Source organism: Crassostrea angulata, chromosome 5, assembly GCF_025612915.1.
Source record: "Crassostrea angulata isolate pt1a10 chromosome 5, ASM2561291v2, whole genome shotgun sequence".
In the NCBI taxonomy this organism is placed as follows: domain Eukaryota; kingdom Metazoa; phylum Mollusca; class Bivalvia; order Ostreida; family Ostreidae; genus Magallana; species Magallana angulata.
Window position 1 is genome coordinate 30,962,959 of NC_069115.1, and position 19,770 is coordinate 30,982,728.

The 19,770-nt window shown below is 34.7% G+C and overlaps 2 protein-coding genes and 2 pseudogenes across 2 annotated transcripts; 2 read left to right on the plus strand and 2 right to left on the minus strand.

The window, feature by feature from the left end:
• Positions 1-259: 259 nt before the first annotated feature.
• LOC128184884 (caprin-2-like) lies at positions 260-2,078 on the minus strand (annotated as a pseudogene).
• Positions 2,079-5,719: 3,641 nt separating this feature from the next.
• On the plus strand, positions 5,720-6,860 carry LOC128185308 (uncharacterized). The gene is made up of 2 exons (XM_052854936.1): positions 5,720-6,052; positions 6,543-6,860. The coding sequence occupies exons 1-2, from the start codon at positions 5,720-5,722 to the stop codon at positions 6,858-6,860; spliced, it is 651 nt and encodes a 216-aa protein (XP_052710896.1).
• On the plus strand, positions 5,824-9,139 carry LOC128184775 (uncharacterized; annotated as a pseudogene).
• LOC128184776 (P2X purinoceptor 7-like) lies at positions 9,140-10,541 on the minus strand. Its single transcript, XM_052854363.1, has 3 exons — positions 10,155-10,541; positions 9,506-9,727; positions 9,140-9,299 (listed from the first exon to the last, which is right to left on the minus strand). Exons 1-3 carry the CDS (start codon positions 10,319-10,321, stop codon positions 9,140-9,142), a joined length of 549 nt encoding a protein of 182 aa, XP_052710323.1. The 5' UTR covers positions 10,322-10,541.
• Between the last annotated feature and the right edge of the window lie 9,229 nt (positions 10,542-19,770).

Below are 19,770 nucleotides of genomic sequence, written 5' to 3' on the forward strand. Positions count from 1 at the left end.
TACGCTGGTGGATACATGTAAGTACGCGTTTTTTTATATCAGTCATTACGCGTGGGTATTAAAAACGCGGATGCGTGATTTACCACTCTAAAATTTCTATTTTTTTTACCGTACGAGTGGGGGTATTTTACACGGTTTGAGTTTACCGCGTTACTAGTGTAAATTTCCCACGCGTGTAGATAACCTCTTTGATAGTACTTCTTTTAATTAAGAATCTACAGTATTCGTTTTTTAGCAAAAATAATTCTTAACTACTTGAAACATTAAACGTCTCTTTATTCCAAACATTTGGTCTTGTTACAGATCTAATGTATTTTCCAGCCAGAAAATGACGAATGCGTAGCATATACGTAGATACTGGAATAACCAGATGCTACCCAGACCTGGTCATTTCTTTTTAACCACATCGTGACGGTAGCTCCGCATTGTTGGTAGGTTTTCTGGCACTGTACTTGATGGTAAACACTGCTGTTTATCATTATTCTGCTGTTTCCCACATAGCTTGAGTGGATTGCAATGCTCCATGAAAAGACATACAGACCCTCAGACGGGGCGGTGAAGCGGTAATATTACCTCTGTTGAAAGCGTTGCCGTAGTTGATCTTCAGGGTGTTGAATGCTATGGTGGAACCACTTCTGTACGTTGTACTACTCGATGTCACGGCGGTAAAGGCCACATCATTTCTATGGGAACCTATTAAGAATAAGAATATAAATACTGTTTAAGAGAAAACTGATTTATTGTCAAAACATTTCTCAAAGGGTATGATTATCACGAGACTAATTAATATTTTTCCACAGAGCTCTCTTAACAAATTTTGTTTTGCCTTTGTAGTAAAATTTCTGTAGCTTTGTTAAATACAGAAAACTATTATATATAAGTAAAACACGGTTTAGTATTTAAACTTTTTTGTAATTGGAAAATTGTGAAGCATATATTGATATCTATAACTTATTACTAATTCTGTAAACTCTCAGTTTTCATTCTTCGAGGTTTTTTTTTCGCCGGTTATTTCATATTAAGGTCGGTCGCAGGTTTAAAATTCGCGCCCTCTGCGTAGGGTATTGCGCATTACTGTCGTAAAACGCAAATCTAAAGTAAAATGTTCAAATATACAATTATTGTTATTTGATGGGTTTTTTTAAAAGAGAAGTATATCACCAGGCATATAAAGAAACAATGGCAGAAGTACCTATAAACTCTTTTAACAGTGGTCTTTCTAGTGGCATATATGAGTTTGTTCAAAAAGAAGCATCTACTGCGATTGCAAAAGTATCATCTTAGGTCTTGCATAATTCAGACACTTTAGAATCATCTAAACACATTTTTAATGTACTAACCTATGTCCCCGACCTTTGAAGCTAGGTCAAGGCCATGGCTCAGGGTTTCTGCCTGTTTCATCAGATTGGACAGCAGACCCTTTCCTTGGGCCGGAGTTAGCCATGTCAACACAACCAGCTGGCACAGAACAACACAAACCAAAGTTTTAGACTTCATTTTGGGAAATGCACAAAATGTGGCTGCAAAAACATATAATATTATCATGCTATTCAACAACGAAAGAACGTAAGAATTTCAAATAATGCCCAGTAAAATCAAGGTAATATTAAACAGATTAACTTTACAATAAAAGTAAATAAATGCAAGATATACAAACATTGTTAAATAAAAATATGTCTTGAATAAATGCAAAAAATATTATGAATTCATAAAACTACAATTCATGCAAAACAGTAAGCAAACACACGTAAAGCATGTACTTTAAATAAAAATGTTGCGACTATTTCGGTAATGCCACACTGACTAAGTTCTTGGTATTGTTAAAAATTATAAAAAAAAAAATAATCTCAAAATACGCCAATTTTTGCATACATTTTTTAATTCTAGTAAAACCAATCCATATCGTATAACCATTTAAGTTCAATTTCATTATACACTTAAAATGTCATAAAAGAATTTAAAACTCGCCGTCGTTGACCAACGACATTTTGTACACTGATTTTAATTATTTAAAAAAAAACTACAATGCATTTTCTTACCTTAACGTGTGCGTAGATGTACAGGTCGAACCTTCTCTGAATGGACGATGATCGGAAAGCTTGTAGCTGCATATTTATAAATTATTTGTAAATTTTAAGGATTAATCCAGCAATAATTTACCTAGCCTACATGTATTGATTATTTCAATAGAGTAGACAAGTAGGAAGAAGAGAAAAAACAGAAATTAAAAATAAGTGAAGTGATTTCATTCAATAAGTTTTGAATTATTTGTAAATGTTATCATCTTCTTTTCGAAATTTTAATTTGCTAATTAAAGAGGAAATTTATAGTGTCTTTAGATTTTTCAATTCAAAATTATTTTTTGTATACGCTTCTTCCAGCTTATTTTTTAACAAATGAATACCTTTAAATCTTTAGTGTATGTTATTCTTATATAAAAATCATTTGATATAGAATACAAAAAAAACTTTTATTTTGGATTTTCAGCATGAGACGCCAACCGTTGGTCAGGATAAATATATATATATATATTTTTACAAAACAATGAGGTTTTAATCTGACTTAAAAAACAACAACTTATAAGTCAATCATGTTGTTATCTCTCCTTTTTGTGATTAAATCAGGTTATATTTTAACGTTTTATAAAATGTTTTTTAACTATGTTATTCATTGATATGAAAGGCATTTTTTTACACTTAAGAAACGCGATATGTCTAATCATATATTATGTAGATGGTTTTGGGTCCATACGACACTGTAAGTGCAAACATGCACGTGCAACAGATGCAAGATCAAGTACTATGCAAATGTTTGTTAAATGTTCAAGAAAGATTTATGATCTATTTATCAGTAATAATACATGTAGAGCAGATGATAAATGTATATGAATTGAACATGCAGATATGTAAAAAATAAAACACCATAATTATTACGCTAACATGCAGGAAAACTGTACTAGTTATTTTGATTTTCGCGACTTTCATGATTTATCATTTATTACAGCATTTATTGGTTTTGTTAGAAATTATATTTTTTCCTCTTCAAATGAGTTAAAGACAAGTAGAAGGAGTCTTGTTGACATATTTATGATTATTTATGATTAGCACATGACTTAAATATATACATCACATATTCCAAGTAGTAAAAAGCTTTATAATAAAGATATATTTAATTCTTACATCTTTACATAATTATTTAAATTAATATAATGTGTACCTTTTCAATATAGGGAATGATCAAGAATTTGGTCAAACGGGTTTAATGTTTACATGTCAATCAAATTTGGAGTGCCAATCGTCGAGGTATAGGCGAGACATTGCAGTAGTATCCCCAGTCCATTAAGCCGAATTTCAATTGTGTACATAATTTGTTAATAAAACAAACGACATAAAAGTACATCGAGTTATTTTGCCTCATGTTAAAATTCACCCCTGACGTCGAGACGGGTATGATTGTATCAGAACTTTGACATCGCTATGAATAAAGGTCGTAATGATCAGGCAAACTACAAAATTTTAATAATCTTGTGTACGTTTTGTTCGCTAACATTTCTGAAGTTTGCTCTGTTTACAATCGTTCCATAGCATGCAGGTTGAATAACTCCAATCATTCGGGGGTCAAAACCAAGCGGTTCCCTTTTATAAACCATCCAATGATGCAATTGGTTTGTTTTTTCGTTTGCTCATAAAGAAAATTTTTTTATTTACTTTGAATATTTCTAACTTTGAAAGGAGACCGATTCTGCTGGTGTTAATAACTTTTTTCATATCCACATCTGATTTACACCACCACTTCTGCATGGAGTATATTATTTTGGGTTTTATAGCTTGAAGTTTCTTCCTCACTTCTGTAAGAATTTTAGTAAGAAGTAAAGAGAGAGGTTTGGTAGAACATTAACTGGAACCTGCTACATTGTATATATCTCAGTAAGGATTTTTGTGAAGCTTTGGAATCCAGTACAAAAAAAGGTAAATCAAATTCATTTTGTGTATTGTGGATATTAAAGATATCCATTACAGATTTATGCTTAAAATAGTTCCTCCTTTGAAAGGCTGCTATGGGTGTAAGAAGGATTACCATGTGTAGAATCAAAACCTAGTTCTTTGAAAATGCAATTAATATAATGTGCCTTACAAACAAAGACAATGTTGTTACTTGCCTTATCAGCAGGGACCAGTACATACTGATCGTGCAATCTGTCTAGTTCTTTTCTCACTTCTGCTTTATTGTAAACAGAAGGATATATGGATTTTTCTACAAATGCGTTTTGTAGAGAAAATGTTATAGAGATCTGATACTTTTTTTTTCACTTTATGACCATATTGGCAGCAGCGCCCTTAGGCCTGCACCTCTGACCTTATTGACCTGAATATCACAATTTAGGTAGAAAGTGTAATGCGCATGAAAGCATGCAATTTTCAGAATGCAATATTGTCATGTTCAATTAATGGCCATATTAGTTCTGCTCTCATACATATGAAGCCCTGACCCAAGGGCCATAGACTTCACAATTTTGGAAACAGATATTAAAAACATGCGTTTAGTTTTTCCCATGTGTGGGAGTTGAGAAGACGATTTTTTTTTAAATTGTTGGCCCTTTTGCATACATTGCAACATACAGAAGGGCCCAAGAGTGGTAAAGATTTCCCTATTTATATTCCTCGTATTCGGAGAGACTTTAAACTAAAAACGGTAACAATTGCCTTTTAGCTTTCAAGGAGAAGGTAAAGATGTATAAGTGTTAACGGTATATGCACGATACCCGTTGCACGACTCAGGGTTTGCGAAACTTATAAAGTACAGTGCCACGACACAGGGGCCAAGCTTGTTTTAGCATTAATTTCAATGTAACCATAAATAAAGGGGTCGAACTCTGACCCAGATGAAAAACTACCAGCTTGCTTCAAAAGCCTAAGAAAATCAACTTATTTCTATAACATGCGCAATATGCATTTTAGGGATATCTGAGATACACTAATGCCGAATTTCAAGTTGATGGGTCCTAAATTAGCGGAGATATACGTCATTATTTTCGTGAAATCTAGGGCTCAAGATGAGATTTTGCATCTCGACAAATGGAAAAACATTCGCACTAATAGTTTTAAAATCTTACATCAAACGCACGCTACTTACATACAAAAACTCCGATAAAATTCCTTAAATACTCTCCATACTAAATTTTATTCTGCAACCACATTGACTTCTGACACGGCCAGCCATTTTGACGTCTTCGAGAAAGACTCAGATTCTGAGTGGACCATCAGAAATATTAACCAATGAAATTGAGTTTAACAGTAGCTATCACAATAGCCGGCCTTGTCAGAAGTTGATATCGCTGCAGAATAAAAGTTCAGTTGGAAAGTATTTTAGGAATTTTATCGGAATTTGAGGATGTAAGTAGCGTGTGTTAAAGGGCTATTATCAACAATTTTTGTATTTTATTTTAATAAGATAATTTGATAAAACGTTGTCTGGAAATAAAATACCACCAAAAATCTCTGTTGAAATATTCATAATTAAAACACACGGAGCGTTCAAAATTTGACTTTCGTGATATGCATATTCAAAAAGCAACTTTCTACGCGCCATTGCATGTGACGTCATAGAAGCAATTCAGCGAGAAGGCGAGGGGAGACTGCAGACAGTGATTAGATCATCAGATAAGATAATTAGCCACACGCCGTTATACAGTTGACCCGTTATCGGATTAATAGCCCCCATGCCTTTCTGTGCTGCCTTTGGTTGTGCTAGTGTGCATAAAAAAGGATGTGGGGTGAGCTTTTTCAGCTTCCCCAAAGATTCGGCGAGAAGGAAAAGATACTGTCGACGAGATAAGTTTGTGCCAGAAAACCATAGTCGTTTGTGCTCCAAACATTTTTCTACGGACCAACTAGAAAGAGACCCCAATGTATTAGAGCGACTTGGATACGTAAATGCCAGAATTAAACTGAAAGGGGGTGCAATTCCCGACGTGCCCCTTCGTGTACAAGCTGCGCCTCTCGTCCTACCACCAAAGACTCGAGGAGCATTTGCTAAACGCAACAAGCCTTATGTAAGTCTCTCTTTTATATCTTTTAATTTAAAAGTATATTAACATATTCATTCTGAAAAATCCAATTTAAAAACGTAATGTATGATTACTTATACTCAGCAAACAGGCAAATGGTGACATTTTAAAGTCGGCCATTTTCTCTTGTTATTACATATACACGTCTATTTATCAAGCGAACTGGAACTCAAACGCGATTCTGGAATTGTTTTATAAATGATACAAATGACAATAAAATGATTATTACAAATAAAAATATAAATATTATATAGAGTACTCTCTCTCTCTCTCTCTTCTCTCTCTCTCTCTCTCTCGAGAGAGAGAGGTTATTGATGTCTGACAAATTATATTTTTCGAGATCCTTTCATGTTTTATTGTCATATAAGTTGCCCACCTCCTTTAAAAAATAATGTTACATACATGTACACTGTGGAATTTTAGAATTCTGAAAACTTTGTAAACAAAGTTAAAATGATATATATTTATTTTGTAGCTTTTACATGAAGCACTGCAGGAGGTGGAATTGAGAAATGGAAATGATGCAACACCAGTGACTATCCATCATGATGGAGAAGCACCACCAAATTCTGAGCCTAAGACTGCAGTTGAAGTTCCAGAACCTGAAGACCCCCCAGTCAGTTCCAGTCAGACATGTACCACCCTTACAAAGAAATGCCAGGCTTCCATAACTGTCCCTCAAAGAACCCGAAGGATTCAGGTTTCAATGACAGATAAAAACTGTATAACAGTGTCGAAGGGTGTGCAGTGCTCAAGTTTATTTGATGGAGTGTCACTCAGGGAAGCTGCTTGATTGGTCCCATTAGCAGAGCCCAAACAGGAAGCTAACCAAATCATCTTGGATGAGGATACCCAGAGTGATGTTGAAGAAGATGAAGACCAGGCTGACTCAGACTATGATCCCTTTGAAGAGGAGGACGAAGAAAGCGATGAAGAAGATCAGGTCTATGAAAACGGGATCCCTCTACGCACTGCTGTTCATCCAGAGGAAGAGCGGCAGTTCCTGGTTGCCGAGTCCTGTCTGGCCAAGCTTCTTGAGAAATGTGGGATTTGTGGCAGTCCATGCATGTCATCATTGAACTTTACAAGGGGAACTATGGTAGGTACAAGATCACAATGCACCTGTGGACATGTTTGTGAGTGGGAGAGCCAACAGTGTTTGAATGGGATGCCATGGTCTAACATTTTTGTTGCTGGAGCCATTGTGTTCAGTGAGTCAAATGCCGCAAAGTGTCTTCGACTGTTCCAGCACCTGAAACTGCAGATGATGTCAACCTCAACATTTAGTAGGATCCAATCTGCATATGTCATTCCATCTTGTATCTTTACATGGGATTACCATTTGGAAACCCTGCTTCAAGAATACCAAGGTCAAAGGTTAACATTAGGTGGTGATGCAAGATGTGATTCCCCTGGTTATTCAGCAAAATATGGATCCTACACTTTGATGGATTTGGAGACGGGGAACATTTTGGATTTTCAGTTAGTTCAGGTATATTCATGTTTTCGAATGTTCAAATGTTTTAGATTTAACTTTTAATTTAAAACTTTATTACTTCATTGAAAAGTTTTTGTAAGTAATTGTAAAAATTGTAAAAAAAACCCAAAACAAAACCTTTTTCCTACATGTAAATATATCAATGAACAAAAGCAAAAATATAAGACTTTTTACACAAATTTTAGAGTAATGAAGTCAAAAGCTCTGTACACATGGAGTTGGAGGGTCTGAAGAGGGGAATTCAGCAACTTGTAGATGCAGGCCCCAAAATAGACAACATCATTACTGACAGGCACGGGATGGTCAGAAAATTCATGCGCACAGAACATCCAGACAACCACCATTACTTTGATGTTTGGCATGTAGCTAAAGGTAGGTACAGTTTTAGATCTATCTATGAATAATGTGCAAAAAAAGTTATGTGGTATTAAATAAGATATCTAGTCTAAGATACAATATTTGTAAGTGATAATTTAAAAGATTTATTAAATATTTTATTTTTATCTAGGTATTTCAAAGAAGTTGGAGGCTGCTTCTAAGAAAAGGGACTGTGCAGACATCCGCCCCTGGATTAAAAGCTCGGTCAACCATTGCTATTGGGTTGCAGCTTCTTGTGGTGAAGATGGGTACTTGAAGGAGCAGAAGTGATCTTCGCTTACGGAACATGTCACCAACAAGCATGAACACTGTGAGCACGGAGTGTTGGAGGAGGACAGGTTATGGATCAAAGAAGGTAATTTTAGATACTGATGATAAATAAATGTATATACAGTATTTTTCAGATAATAGTTCAAAATTTATATTTTTCTTATTTATCTCATTTATCGCAGGTTCTAGAGCTCATAAGCTGTTCCGTGATGTTGTCGATAGTAACTATCTGATGCGAGATATACCAAAGCTGTCACCACTACATCAGACCTATGGATTGGAAGTTTACCACAGTGTGGTAAATAGTTTTGCTCCCAAGAACACCCACTTCTTTTATCCAGCTATGATGGCTAGGTAAGATTATTCAGCAAGTAAACTATTATATCAAGTGTCTCTGAAAAACAATTAAATTCAACATATCTTACTCGAACTATTTTATTTCAGGTTGTGTGTAGCAGCACTTCACTTTAATGAAAATGGAAATCGCCATCAAGCCATGACCAGAGCTGGGGCTGCTAAGTGGCAGATTTGTTATCCAAAGGACAAAAGAGGTGACCATCCTGTTGCAAAACCCATTAAGACACCCATCACTTATGGTAATTATTATTTATTAAACAAATATCATATTACTAAAGTGTATTCTATGCTTATTTTAAAATGCATTACACAAAAGACTATAACAGTTCTTATGTATACATGTGAAATTTTAAACAAGTCACTGTAATTCTTATGTTATTGTAGAATACATCGACATCTTGCGCATCAATCTTGTTGAACGGAGGAGGCAGTTCCCTTCATACCAGACCGCAGGCCAGGATGCAGATAGACTCCTGGGGTACCAACCACCATCGTTGACCTCAAAATGGGAGCCGTATAACAAAGACCAACTCGTTGCAACACGACGGAGCAGGTTTGCACGACAGTGATCAAGTTGGTCGGGGATACCGAAAGCCAGTGTACTGCTCAGAGGGAAAGACACTGCGGATTTTGGTTACAACACAGGCTGGGATAATTTTGCGGTTTCCTCTTCCCAGGCGATGCCAGATCCAGAGAACAAAGCGTCTGTAGGCAATGTGTCTATAAACCCTGAAAGAGACAGTTGTTATTGAATTATTCATCATATTCTGATGTTAATAGCATTTTGTTTTTGTTAAATATGTGAATGATGTGATAACTTTGATGCAGTATTGGTACATCACATTTGTAGATGTTTTGTTTGATCTCGTTATAAAAATTGAAAAAATAAATGAATATCTTACAACAGAAAATAAATGAATGTCTGAAACTCTTACTCATTAATTGGCTCATTGTCATCAAGTGGACCCTCAGACTGGATGTACATGTACATGCTGACTTCTAACACACGGATATTCAGACAGTTGTCAATGAAGGTCTGGTGTTGTGTGATGCAGTCAATTTGACTACTTGCTCTGATCTTATCTATGAGGGGAATTTCTGCACAACAGATGCATTCTGGTACAGTGGTCATTGTCTCGCAGAGTCCACATTCACACCTTCAAAATTGTCATACAAATTAGTATTAACTGAAATCAAATTTGCATTGCACAAGTGACAAGTCAATAAACTTATCTATACGTTATATTTACAAATGAACATGTACGTGTAGGCCTATGTGTATATAAGCAAAGCCGCCTAAATTATCGGTATGCCATGTACATGTAATGACAACGGAGATACATCTTGAAATACTTTTGAATAGTTTTTGCTTTTATTTAAAAACATATGAATTCTAAGCTGATATAAATGCCGAAATTCCTCGAAACCCCACAACTAAATATCTTTGGTTTTTTACGCCAATAAATAACATTATACCCCAATTTGTAACCACATAATTGAGTATTGAATATATTCTGCACAAATCAACTCAATAAATAACCAATAAAATGACTCTATCTATCTTTTTTAAGTATAACAACTGACCATATTGTGTTTAAAAGTCGACTTTCATCATCGCCATTGGAAGTAATTGTTTCGCTGTTCTCTTCCGAATTTTCCGTAGGTTCGGCTCTCGCTGGCGGTTCGAACATATACGGCTGAATTTCTACCCTCAAAGGAATGTCGTCAATGTCATGAAACTCGTTTTCCATGTTTAATCAAAGAAATAAATCACGTAAAGTTTACGAAGTCACATCTATCACTAGTATCAGCAGTCAGAGCTATTGCTTCTATGACGTCACGGCACCACGTGACACCCTATCTAATTAACTGGAGATTTCGATCGTCGGAGCTTCGAAATGAATCGTCTAGTTAATTAATTTGGGCCCTAATTTCGCATTTTTAGGGCCAATCATTAATGTTTACATAATAAGGAACATATATTGGTTTTTTTCTGAAAAGATTAAAAATCTTGATAATAGCCCTTTAAGTGTGAGCATTTAAAAGATTAGTCCAAATGTTTCTCGACTTGTTGGGATACTGTTGTCATAGGCAAAATCCCATCGTGAGCCCTGGACCGGTAAATGTCCGAGTAAAAATAAACTTGCGACTTCGAAAGAATAATGACGTATATCTCTGCATCAACTTGAAATCCGGCATAAGTGTATCTCGGACAGCATTTTTCTGAAAACTACATGCATATTGCGAATGTTATAAAAATTATTTGATTTTATCTGGGTCAGAGTTCGACCCTTTTCTGTATTTATGGTTACATGTAAATTAATGCTAAAACGGGCTTGGTCCATGTGTGCCACGAGTCTATTTTGTGAATTTGTTTTAAACACAAAAAATATTTATGAAAATGATCTATTATTTTTGACATGTCATTGTATATTTTAACAACATTTTTGAATTAGGCAAAAAGAAAAACAAAAAACAATTTGTAGGAAGCAAAGGAACTTAAATTTTACACAATTGTGGTGGATGGTTTATATAATATTCTTTGGTTAATTCCATTTAGAAACGGGCTACATGTAGCAGATTTTTTAAAAATACTGAAATAATTAAATCAGTGAAATTAAGCATGAATAAAGATAAATCATATATTTACCGAAGTTCGTTAACTACGAAAACATCTCCATCAATGAAAAGTCAAAATACGAAACTGTAGCTAAATGTAACACAACACATAGGGAGAAATGGCAGTGGGATGTAAACTTCTAATTTGCTTCATAATCCACTTACAGGTGCAGTAGGTATAAGTAACATGCATTGTTTCCTCGCATGCACTATGTAACTAAAGAATATAGCGACAATTACCCAAAGTGAAGAAGTAATGTAGACGTGTGCTAAAATAGAATTAAGTCGATAGAGAAACCATTCATGAGAATTGAACCACAAACAACTCAATCAGGTTCCTGGGGTCTTATCAAAGTTGTTGTTTTTTTGTATGCCCAATTTCCCAGATTTGTCCGATAATGGCTATTTTTTATTTGACAAAGGAGGAAATGGTGAACTTAATAGTATTATTAAAACATTCAGACATAGTTAGGTAATAAATATATATATAACATAACATATTAAGGTCATTAATAATATGTTTTACGGTGCTACCGTTCTGGTGAGCGCAGCAAGAATTACACACACCTTGCATCATTGTCAACTTATAGTTTTATTTAGGTATCAACGAACGTCAAAGAATTATTGAGAGAGTATTGCTCTACAATAAGTATGCCAAATGTACTAATTTTAATGGTTATGATACATACAGCGCAACCCCCTACCCAGAGAGAGAGAGAGAGAGAGAGAGAGAGAGAGAGAGAGAGAGAGAGAGAGAGAGAGAGAGAGAGAGCGGTTCCTGTTTGTTGGTGTGTAATTTCCCAGTTTTAAATTTGATGGCCTGACTATATGCAATATAATTTTTTTAACTGTTTATTTAATCGTTCATTTTATTCCTTTTTATTTAGTTCAAAATGTCCTATTGTTTATTTCCTCCCTACTCATATACTTACCTGCCTACTGTACATGCATGCACAATTAGCTTAAAAATAGATCGGAATGACAGTAAAGTATGGCTCTTGCTAGTATATATACATAAAATCTCTATATTAAAAAAAATTAAAAACAAATCATATGTTAATGAGGCAGGTATCGCAGTCTATACTGAAATAGCCAGTACACTCATTACAGATGTTTGATCCACCTCTACAATCGCGGGAAATATAGCGCGAGTGCACTCTGACGTCATCCATGACTTTGTTCGTCTTTGTTTACGTTTCTCGACTCAATACGGAGGTATGGAAGCATGTAACAAATCTTTTGAGTATCGCCAAAGCATATGCGGTACTCAAAACGTGTCTTCAAACTTAAAGTCACCGTAAATTACGAGTTGAAAGTCGGCCATTTTTGGCATAGCACCACGGGTGAAAACATTAGAGAGTATCATGGGACGTAGACCAAACAATTTGTTTGATGAACTGTAGGTTTAGCTCGTTCTTTTTCCCGCGCACACTGATTCTTAGAGCTCGCTATAAAATGGTTACTGTCTTGAAATACATGTATTAAGCTATATTTAGGCGGGGTAAGAAAACGTTGCGTCAACCAAGCAAAAAGATGACGTCATAATACAAATAAAACGCTGCGCGAAAACGTGTGTACTTGAACTGTCCTCGGCCTTGTTAAGATTTATCTATCTAACCCTTAATTAATAAAGTAAAAAATCGACGTGTAAATAATAAAGTGATAATGATAATTCCTATCTTAGGTCTCTTCACGTCGCCCACCCTAGCTGGTTAATTCTCCAGAACCAACCAAAACATACACGAGTTTTCATTTACAATGCAATCACTAATTTAACTTCACAAATTGTTCATGTACGTAGTCAGGTAAAAACAGAAAAAAATTGTAAATCTCATTAAAGAGTGAATCTCAACACCTGCTTCGTCAACTCTAATCCGCCTCCAAGAGCTCTATAACTTTCTAATTCGAAGATGAATGACACCTCCCCCTAGCCACGCTATGCACCATCTTGTACAAGTAGAACCTCTTTTTAGCTGGTCAGTAATAGCTTTCTGGGGAGCAAGTCAAGCGATCCAGACAAGATGAAGAAATTAAAAGTAATCCAAGAGATTGACCCTATTTGGACAGCTTGAGGGAAAGGACGGCGAACTCAGACTACAAAAGTTCCATGTTTTTGCTCATGTACTAGAATTCTTTGGATGGTCAGGCATTGAAAACTTTCCCGCTGATCAGTGTGACATATCCTACCTAATACACTGTTTTCTGGCTGATATCATCAATGCCATGCATCCATGGCTTAATTGACTTCTTTGCCCCCTCTGAATGATAGTATAGCAACGCAGTACAGTTAAGGCGGCCAATAAAAATATCGGCGAATTTTTGTTATGAAAACACGAATACTTTAGTTCAACGTGCATGTCCTTTTTAGAATTAATAACAGTCGCTTAAATGCAATATATTTCTGATATATATATATATATATATATATATATATATATATATATATATATATATATATATATATATATATATATATATATATAACAGTACAATATTTTATGTTCATAGAAGTCACGTGAAATGACAGTCGCATGGTACAATCAGATGTATTTGTGGGTTTGAGGTCATTTAAAAATTTCAATGTTGCAATGGCATAATCATGTCAAAATTCACAACTGAATTTGAAATAACTTGATGTTAAATTATAGATTTTGAAAAAAAATGTTGCAAACTCATGATCGGATAAGTGAATTAGATAGAGGATATTTTATACAAAACCGAGGCAGCATTATGATACGATGCATAATTTTAACAAATTGAAAATAAGACTAATAAAGGTAGCATTGTACTAATAATAATGTTGAACAAAATATTCATTTATAATTTTCTGTAAATTTACAACAGTTATTTTTCTTCGCTAAAAATATGCATGATTGCCTTCATTGATTTTACTTATTGCGTCATTTTGAAGCATATGACGTCATATTTTGTAGTACAGCGAGACTCTCGCTTATATTACAGTGTGTATGACATAGCGGACATCGAAATTGTAAGTTATACCATTTGTTGCTTTTAATTAAAAGATCAGTAGAAGTTAATTTTGAAGAAATAAGTACTTTGGAGGTTTGTAATACATTGTGATGTCATAATGCACATTTCCTGTACTTTTTGTCTGAACGGAATTTATTGACAGCCTTAACTGTGCTGCGAAGTGGGATGATCGTGGTTGGCTTGGATACATATGACACTCGGAGGGGAAGCTCAGCCACTGGTGCTGACGTAGCTGACACAACTAGCTGGGCATCCAAAGGACCATCAGGGTATCCAGTTCGCAAGGGACTGGGGCAACCAGACAACATTGGCAAAACAGCATTAAGACAGGGAGAAACAGATTCTGTTATGGCAGTCATTGATGTTTCGTGGAAGGGAAGGGGGGGGGGGGGTAGAAGATTTTAGAAAAGCTCTTAGGGACTCTAAAGGCATTCTACTAAGAGGATTCTTGTTATAAGAGCTGCTACATTATCTTTGCACAGCCTCTTTCTGACAGGTTCTTGGTCAGCTGATGTAGCTATCTCCAACACTGCTCTTTTTACTCTACATTAGTTGTTGTGGATATTTCTAACTCAAATTCCTAAACATAGGTAATCACAGATTACAAAGCTCACCGAGACGAGACATCACCCTTATGAGACTTCACCTTTATGATACCACCTTTATCATATTAAATGAAAATCATACTTTATGATCTTTAATATTCATGGATTCTGTTTTGACACAATATCATATATCATCTGTTAAAAAAATTGTATGATAATCATATGTTCATATGTTAATCAATACAATAATATAAAATTAAATATTGCATCCAATCATATTTACAACATATATCATATAATACAATAAAATACCATTATAAACAATGATGAGATATGATATTGTAACGTATGATATGACATTGTTTTGTATTTTACGTTATTGTATTTGTACTATCATAACATATAAAACATTATAGTATTATATTACAATATCATTACATAATCCATCATAACATTGAAACATATGATATTATATTGTATAATATAGTATGATATTGTATGATACTGTATCATTTGTGAAACATTATATGATATTGTAACATATCATACGATATAATCTGATTCAACATTGCATCATATCAAAGGAAACAATATTATGCAATAAAGTAAAATATATAATAAAACATTATATTATACATATTGTATCATATGATACAATAATATATTTTACAATATCATACAATACAATTTCATGTGATGTGATAATATATCATATTATAAACCAATATCATGTTATACAATATCGTATGATACGATATTATATAATATTACAGTATCATATTATACAATTTCATGTGATATAATTCTATAGTACAGAAATTTAAATAATATCATACAATATAATATGATACAATATTATATAATATACAATATTGTATCATAGGATACAATATTAAATTTTGCAATATCTTATGTAGTAGTATCATGTAATCAAATAATAATTTTATAATACAATATAATATTATACACTATTGTATCATTATATACAATACTATACATAACATTATCATGTTACAATATCATAACATAAAATATCAAAAAAATTAATACAATATCATATCGTATCATGTAACTTTTATAATATTACATATGATATTATATTGTATCATATTAACCAATATTGTTTCATACCATACAATACTATATCATAGGAATCATGTTATTGAATTTATCAACACACACATCTATCTATCGAGCAGGTTTAAGTAAGGTAGGAGATTTCTTTAGCATCCTTGATAATGGAGATCAGGTTCTGCATCTGAAGCAACCTCTGCGTTTCATTTATAATATAATTAAATCAACTATGCAAGCTATCATCTATAAAACATGTGACCTGTTCCAAAAAAATAAACCTCATCCAGCATCCAAAACCTATGGGTCAGATTCAGAATTCAAGTCTGTCAGGTGCATGAGTATACATACGACGCATCTCCATGCAAGTTTGGTGAAGTTCAGACTAGTAATAACTAAGGTATCATCATCAGAGGGCACTAGCAATTAAAACCTTAACCTGCTCCAGCATCCGCAACCTATGGCTCAGATTCAACATCCAAGCCTGTCAGGTGCATCTGTATCATAAGACAAACCATCCATTCAAGTTTGGTGAAGTTAGGACCTGTAATAACAAAGATATATTTTTTAGCATCCTTGATAATGGAGATCAAGCTCTGCATCTGAAACTTCCTCTGTGATCATTCATATTACAGTTTACTCAACTATGCAAGTTTGAAATAGTACTATTATCTATTAAACATGTGACCTGTTCCAAAAAACTTAACCATATCCAGCATCTGAAGCCTATGGCTCAGACTCAGCATTCAAGCCCGTCAGGTGCATCAGTATCATAAGACGCACCATCCATGGAAGTCTGGTGTAGTTAGGACAAGTAATAACTAAGATATAATCATCAGAGGGCACCTGTTTCAAAAACTTTAACCAGCTCTAAAAACCTTAACCTCCTCCAGCATCCGAAACCTATGGCTCAGATTCAGCATTCAAGCCTGTCTGGTGCATCAGTATCATAAGACACACCATCAATGCAAGTTTGGTGAAGTAAGGACCAGCAGTAACTTAGATATTTCTATCAAAGGGCACCTGCAACAAAAACTTTAACCTGGTCCAAAAACCTTAACCTCCTCCAGCATCCGAAACCTATAGCTCAGATTCAGCACTCAAGCCTGGCTGGTGCATCAGTACATAAGACACACCATCCATGCAAGTTTGGTGAAGTACAGAACTTCAGTAACTTAGATATTGCTATCAAAGGGCGACAAAAACTTTTACCTGGTTCAACAACCTTAACCTCCTCCAGCATCTGAAATTTAGGACTCAGATTCAGCATCCAAGTCTTTCAAGTCCATAAGTAGGTCCAGATGCACCATCCATGCAAGTTTGGTGAACATAAGACAAGTAATAGCTTAGATACAGGACCTGCAACACAAACTTTAACCAGGTCCGGACACCGACGCCGAAGGTATAGCATAAGCTCCCCCTGACTTCGTCTCGGTGAGCTAAAAAAGCTCAATCTTTGTCTCCTTGAATTTTATTTGTGCCTGATCCACTGATCACAGTGCTAAACGGTCTGCTTTGGTTTCCATGCTGACTCTTCTAAATCATGAAACTTGGGTGACTCTGGCATGGAACAGGGTTTAAGGACGACTATTTTCATACTTAAATTAGAACTTCTTTTAGCATAGAAGAGCACTGTGCTGTTAAAGTGGACCCTGAATAAACTGGTGATATCTTCCAAAAATGGCAGAAACATTATTTGAAGATACACTCTTATTGACACCAGAGTAAATAAACATTGTGAAGTAGGGCTGTGATCGGTTCTTGTTGAAATTAGAACATCTGGAACTCAGAATTCTGTCACTGGTTTGTCCCATCCCTCTATCCAGTCATGCCGTTCGCTCTTCACCCATGGATCTGCAAGAATCGCCAAATTATTCTAGTCAACTCCAGTAATAGTGAACGCAGTCGAGAGGAAGCACTTGCATTTCTGTCTTTGGGTTCCACAAGGAACCATATCTGTTTACTATATGGTAACTAAAAACAATTATTTTCGGATACCAACTCCTCCATGCGGATGTTGGTTTGCTTCAGAAACATCCTTATGCCACTTTAGATTGTTTGTCCTGTTGAAACGAAAAAGACATCAGCTAGAAAGCCACGATAAGGCGCTGGTAACAAATGCTCTTTCAGTTCTGTTTACTGTAGAACAGTGTTCCACACTTCTTCCCATCAACTCTAGTAGATTTGATTGCAGTCGAGAGGACGCTCTGGTATTTTTGTCCATGGGTTATACGACATATCTGTACACGGTAGGGTTGTCTGATAACCAAAAAAAAGTTTCGAAAGGGACATTGGTTGCTAGAGCAGCATCCTTATAACGCTTTTCAACATGGTTCTTTGGACCGCCTGCCGTGTTAAAACAAAAAGGGCATTAACTCAAAAGCCACAATGAGGCGCTTGTGAAAAATGTTCCTTCAGTTTCTGATAAATCCACACACTATCTCCAAACTTCTTCCTGTTAGGCTTGAAAAATAACAATGGTTAATTTATTATGACTACATGTACTAGTACATGTAATCAATGGTAGTAACAGCATAGTACAATCATGGCAAAGCACATTCAGGTATAACTTATATTAAGTTTGGTTTAAGGAGTCAACCGTACGGCAAAAAGGGGGTGTAACAGGTTTCAATAAATTAACTTTGGAGTTCTATATTCTGGAGTCAAGTGTGTTGGGAGATAAGTATTGTGGTGCGCAATCTCAATACACTTGATAGAGAAGCTATGAATTAACTGGTTGAAAAATTCCCGCTTGTGGGCAATATTTATAAAATCCATCCTTCATTACCCCTAATTAATAAAACAATTTAACCGATAAACAATCAATTTTATGATAAATCTTTTCCTTTAAAAATAAAATACATTACCACACACATTAACATACGAAACTAGATATTTTGCGAAACTATATTTAAAAAAATAAGTTTTGCAAATAGGTGTATTATGTAATTGTATTTGTACATGTATATTTCCAGCATTGAGTAAATCAACCCCTAATCATCCCTAATGATATTCACAAAAATGTCGCACTTTAACTAGTGTGCTCATCTAAATCTGCCTTGTCTTTCGATACCCGACCTTGTCAACTTAAATAGAATATCGTGTTCTATCATAGGATTGTGTAAAAGACACATTTCGATCTTGCCTTGTACTAGATTTGACATATAACATGTAACACATTTCTAAAAACATAAACCAAGATGGTTTTGTGATGTATTATTCGCCACTTATTTTTATGTACAATTACCCCAAGTTTAAAACGTCTGAACAAAACTAGACTTCTTCGTTAATTTTAACTTTGTTATAATCATTTTGATTTAGTTCCAAGTTTAAAACAACATATCTGTGGCATGTTCAGTTCAGAAAACCCACGGTGGCAATTTTGGAACAAAAACATGATTATATCTTTAAATAAAATAATATGTTAAAATGGGTGAAACTGTCTAACTGTTATCAGAAAAACCGTTTAAAATAATAGAAACGAAATTCGGAATACATAACAATTAATCTCGTATCATAAACCGATCAGTTAATCAATTGAATAAGATAAACTAAATATAGGCATAGAGATTCATTTATCAAAGTTTTCTGATCAGCAATGGAATTTCTGTTTTACATGTACTCACGCAAGAAAACGGGCATTTACCATTCAAAACCTAAACTTTAAGTGCATGGATGCATGCTTATTATAACAAATACAACAGGGGAGAGTTGAGTAATGCAACTTTGTCCACCAACAGTTTCAGTTCGTTTCTCCGCAATGGATGCACATATTGAAATGAAACTTGGTATAAGTTTATCATAATAATATCTAGGTCAAGTTTGATTTTGGGTCGATCGATCACTTTTCGACAGAGTTATGCCCCTTAGCTTGGACGTAGAAAATTTTCAATTATCTGTAGTTTCCGTTCATTTTCTTCGCAGAAGATGCACAAATTGAAATGAGACTTGGTATAGAGGTTTAACATAATAAT

What these genes read in the sequence shown, in the direction of transcription:
- LOC128185308 (XM_052854936.1), top strand. Translation starts at nt 5,720, where the DNA reads ATGCCTTTCTGTGCTGCCTTTGGTTGTGCTAGTGTGCATAAAAAAGGA. An exon ending in CTAAACGCAACAAGCCTTAT is followed by an intron (nt 6,053 to 6,542) that starts GTAAGTCTCTCT and finishes TTTATTTTGTAG; the next exon opens with CTTTTACATGAAGCACTGCA.
- LOC128184776 (XM_052854363.1), bottom strand. Translation starts at nt 10,321, where the DNA reads ATGGAAAACGAGTTTCATGACATTGACGACATTCCTTTGAGGGTAGAA. An exon ending in CGACTTTTAAACACAATATG is followed by an intron (nt 9,728 to 10,154) that starts GTCAGTTGTTAT and finishes ACAATTTTGAAG; the next exon opens with GTGTGAATGTGGACTCTGCG. An exon ending in GACAATGAGCCAATTAATGA is followed by an intron (nt 9,300 to 9,505) that starts GTAAGAGTTTCA and finishes TGTCTCTTTCAG; the next exon opens with GGTTTATAGACACATTGCCT.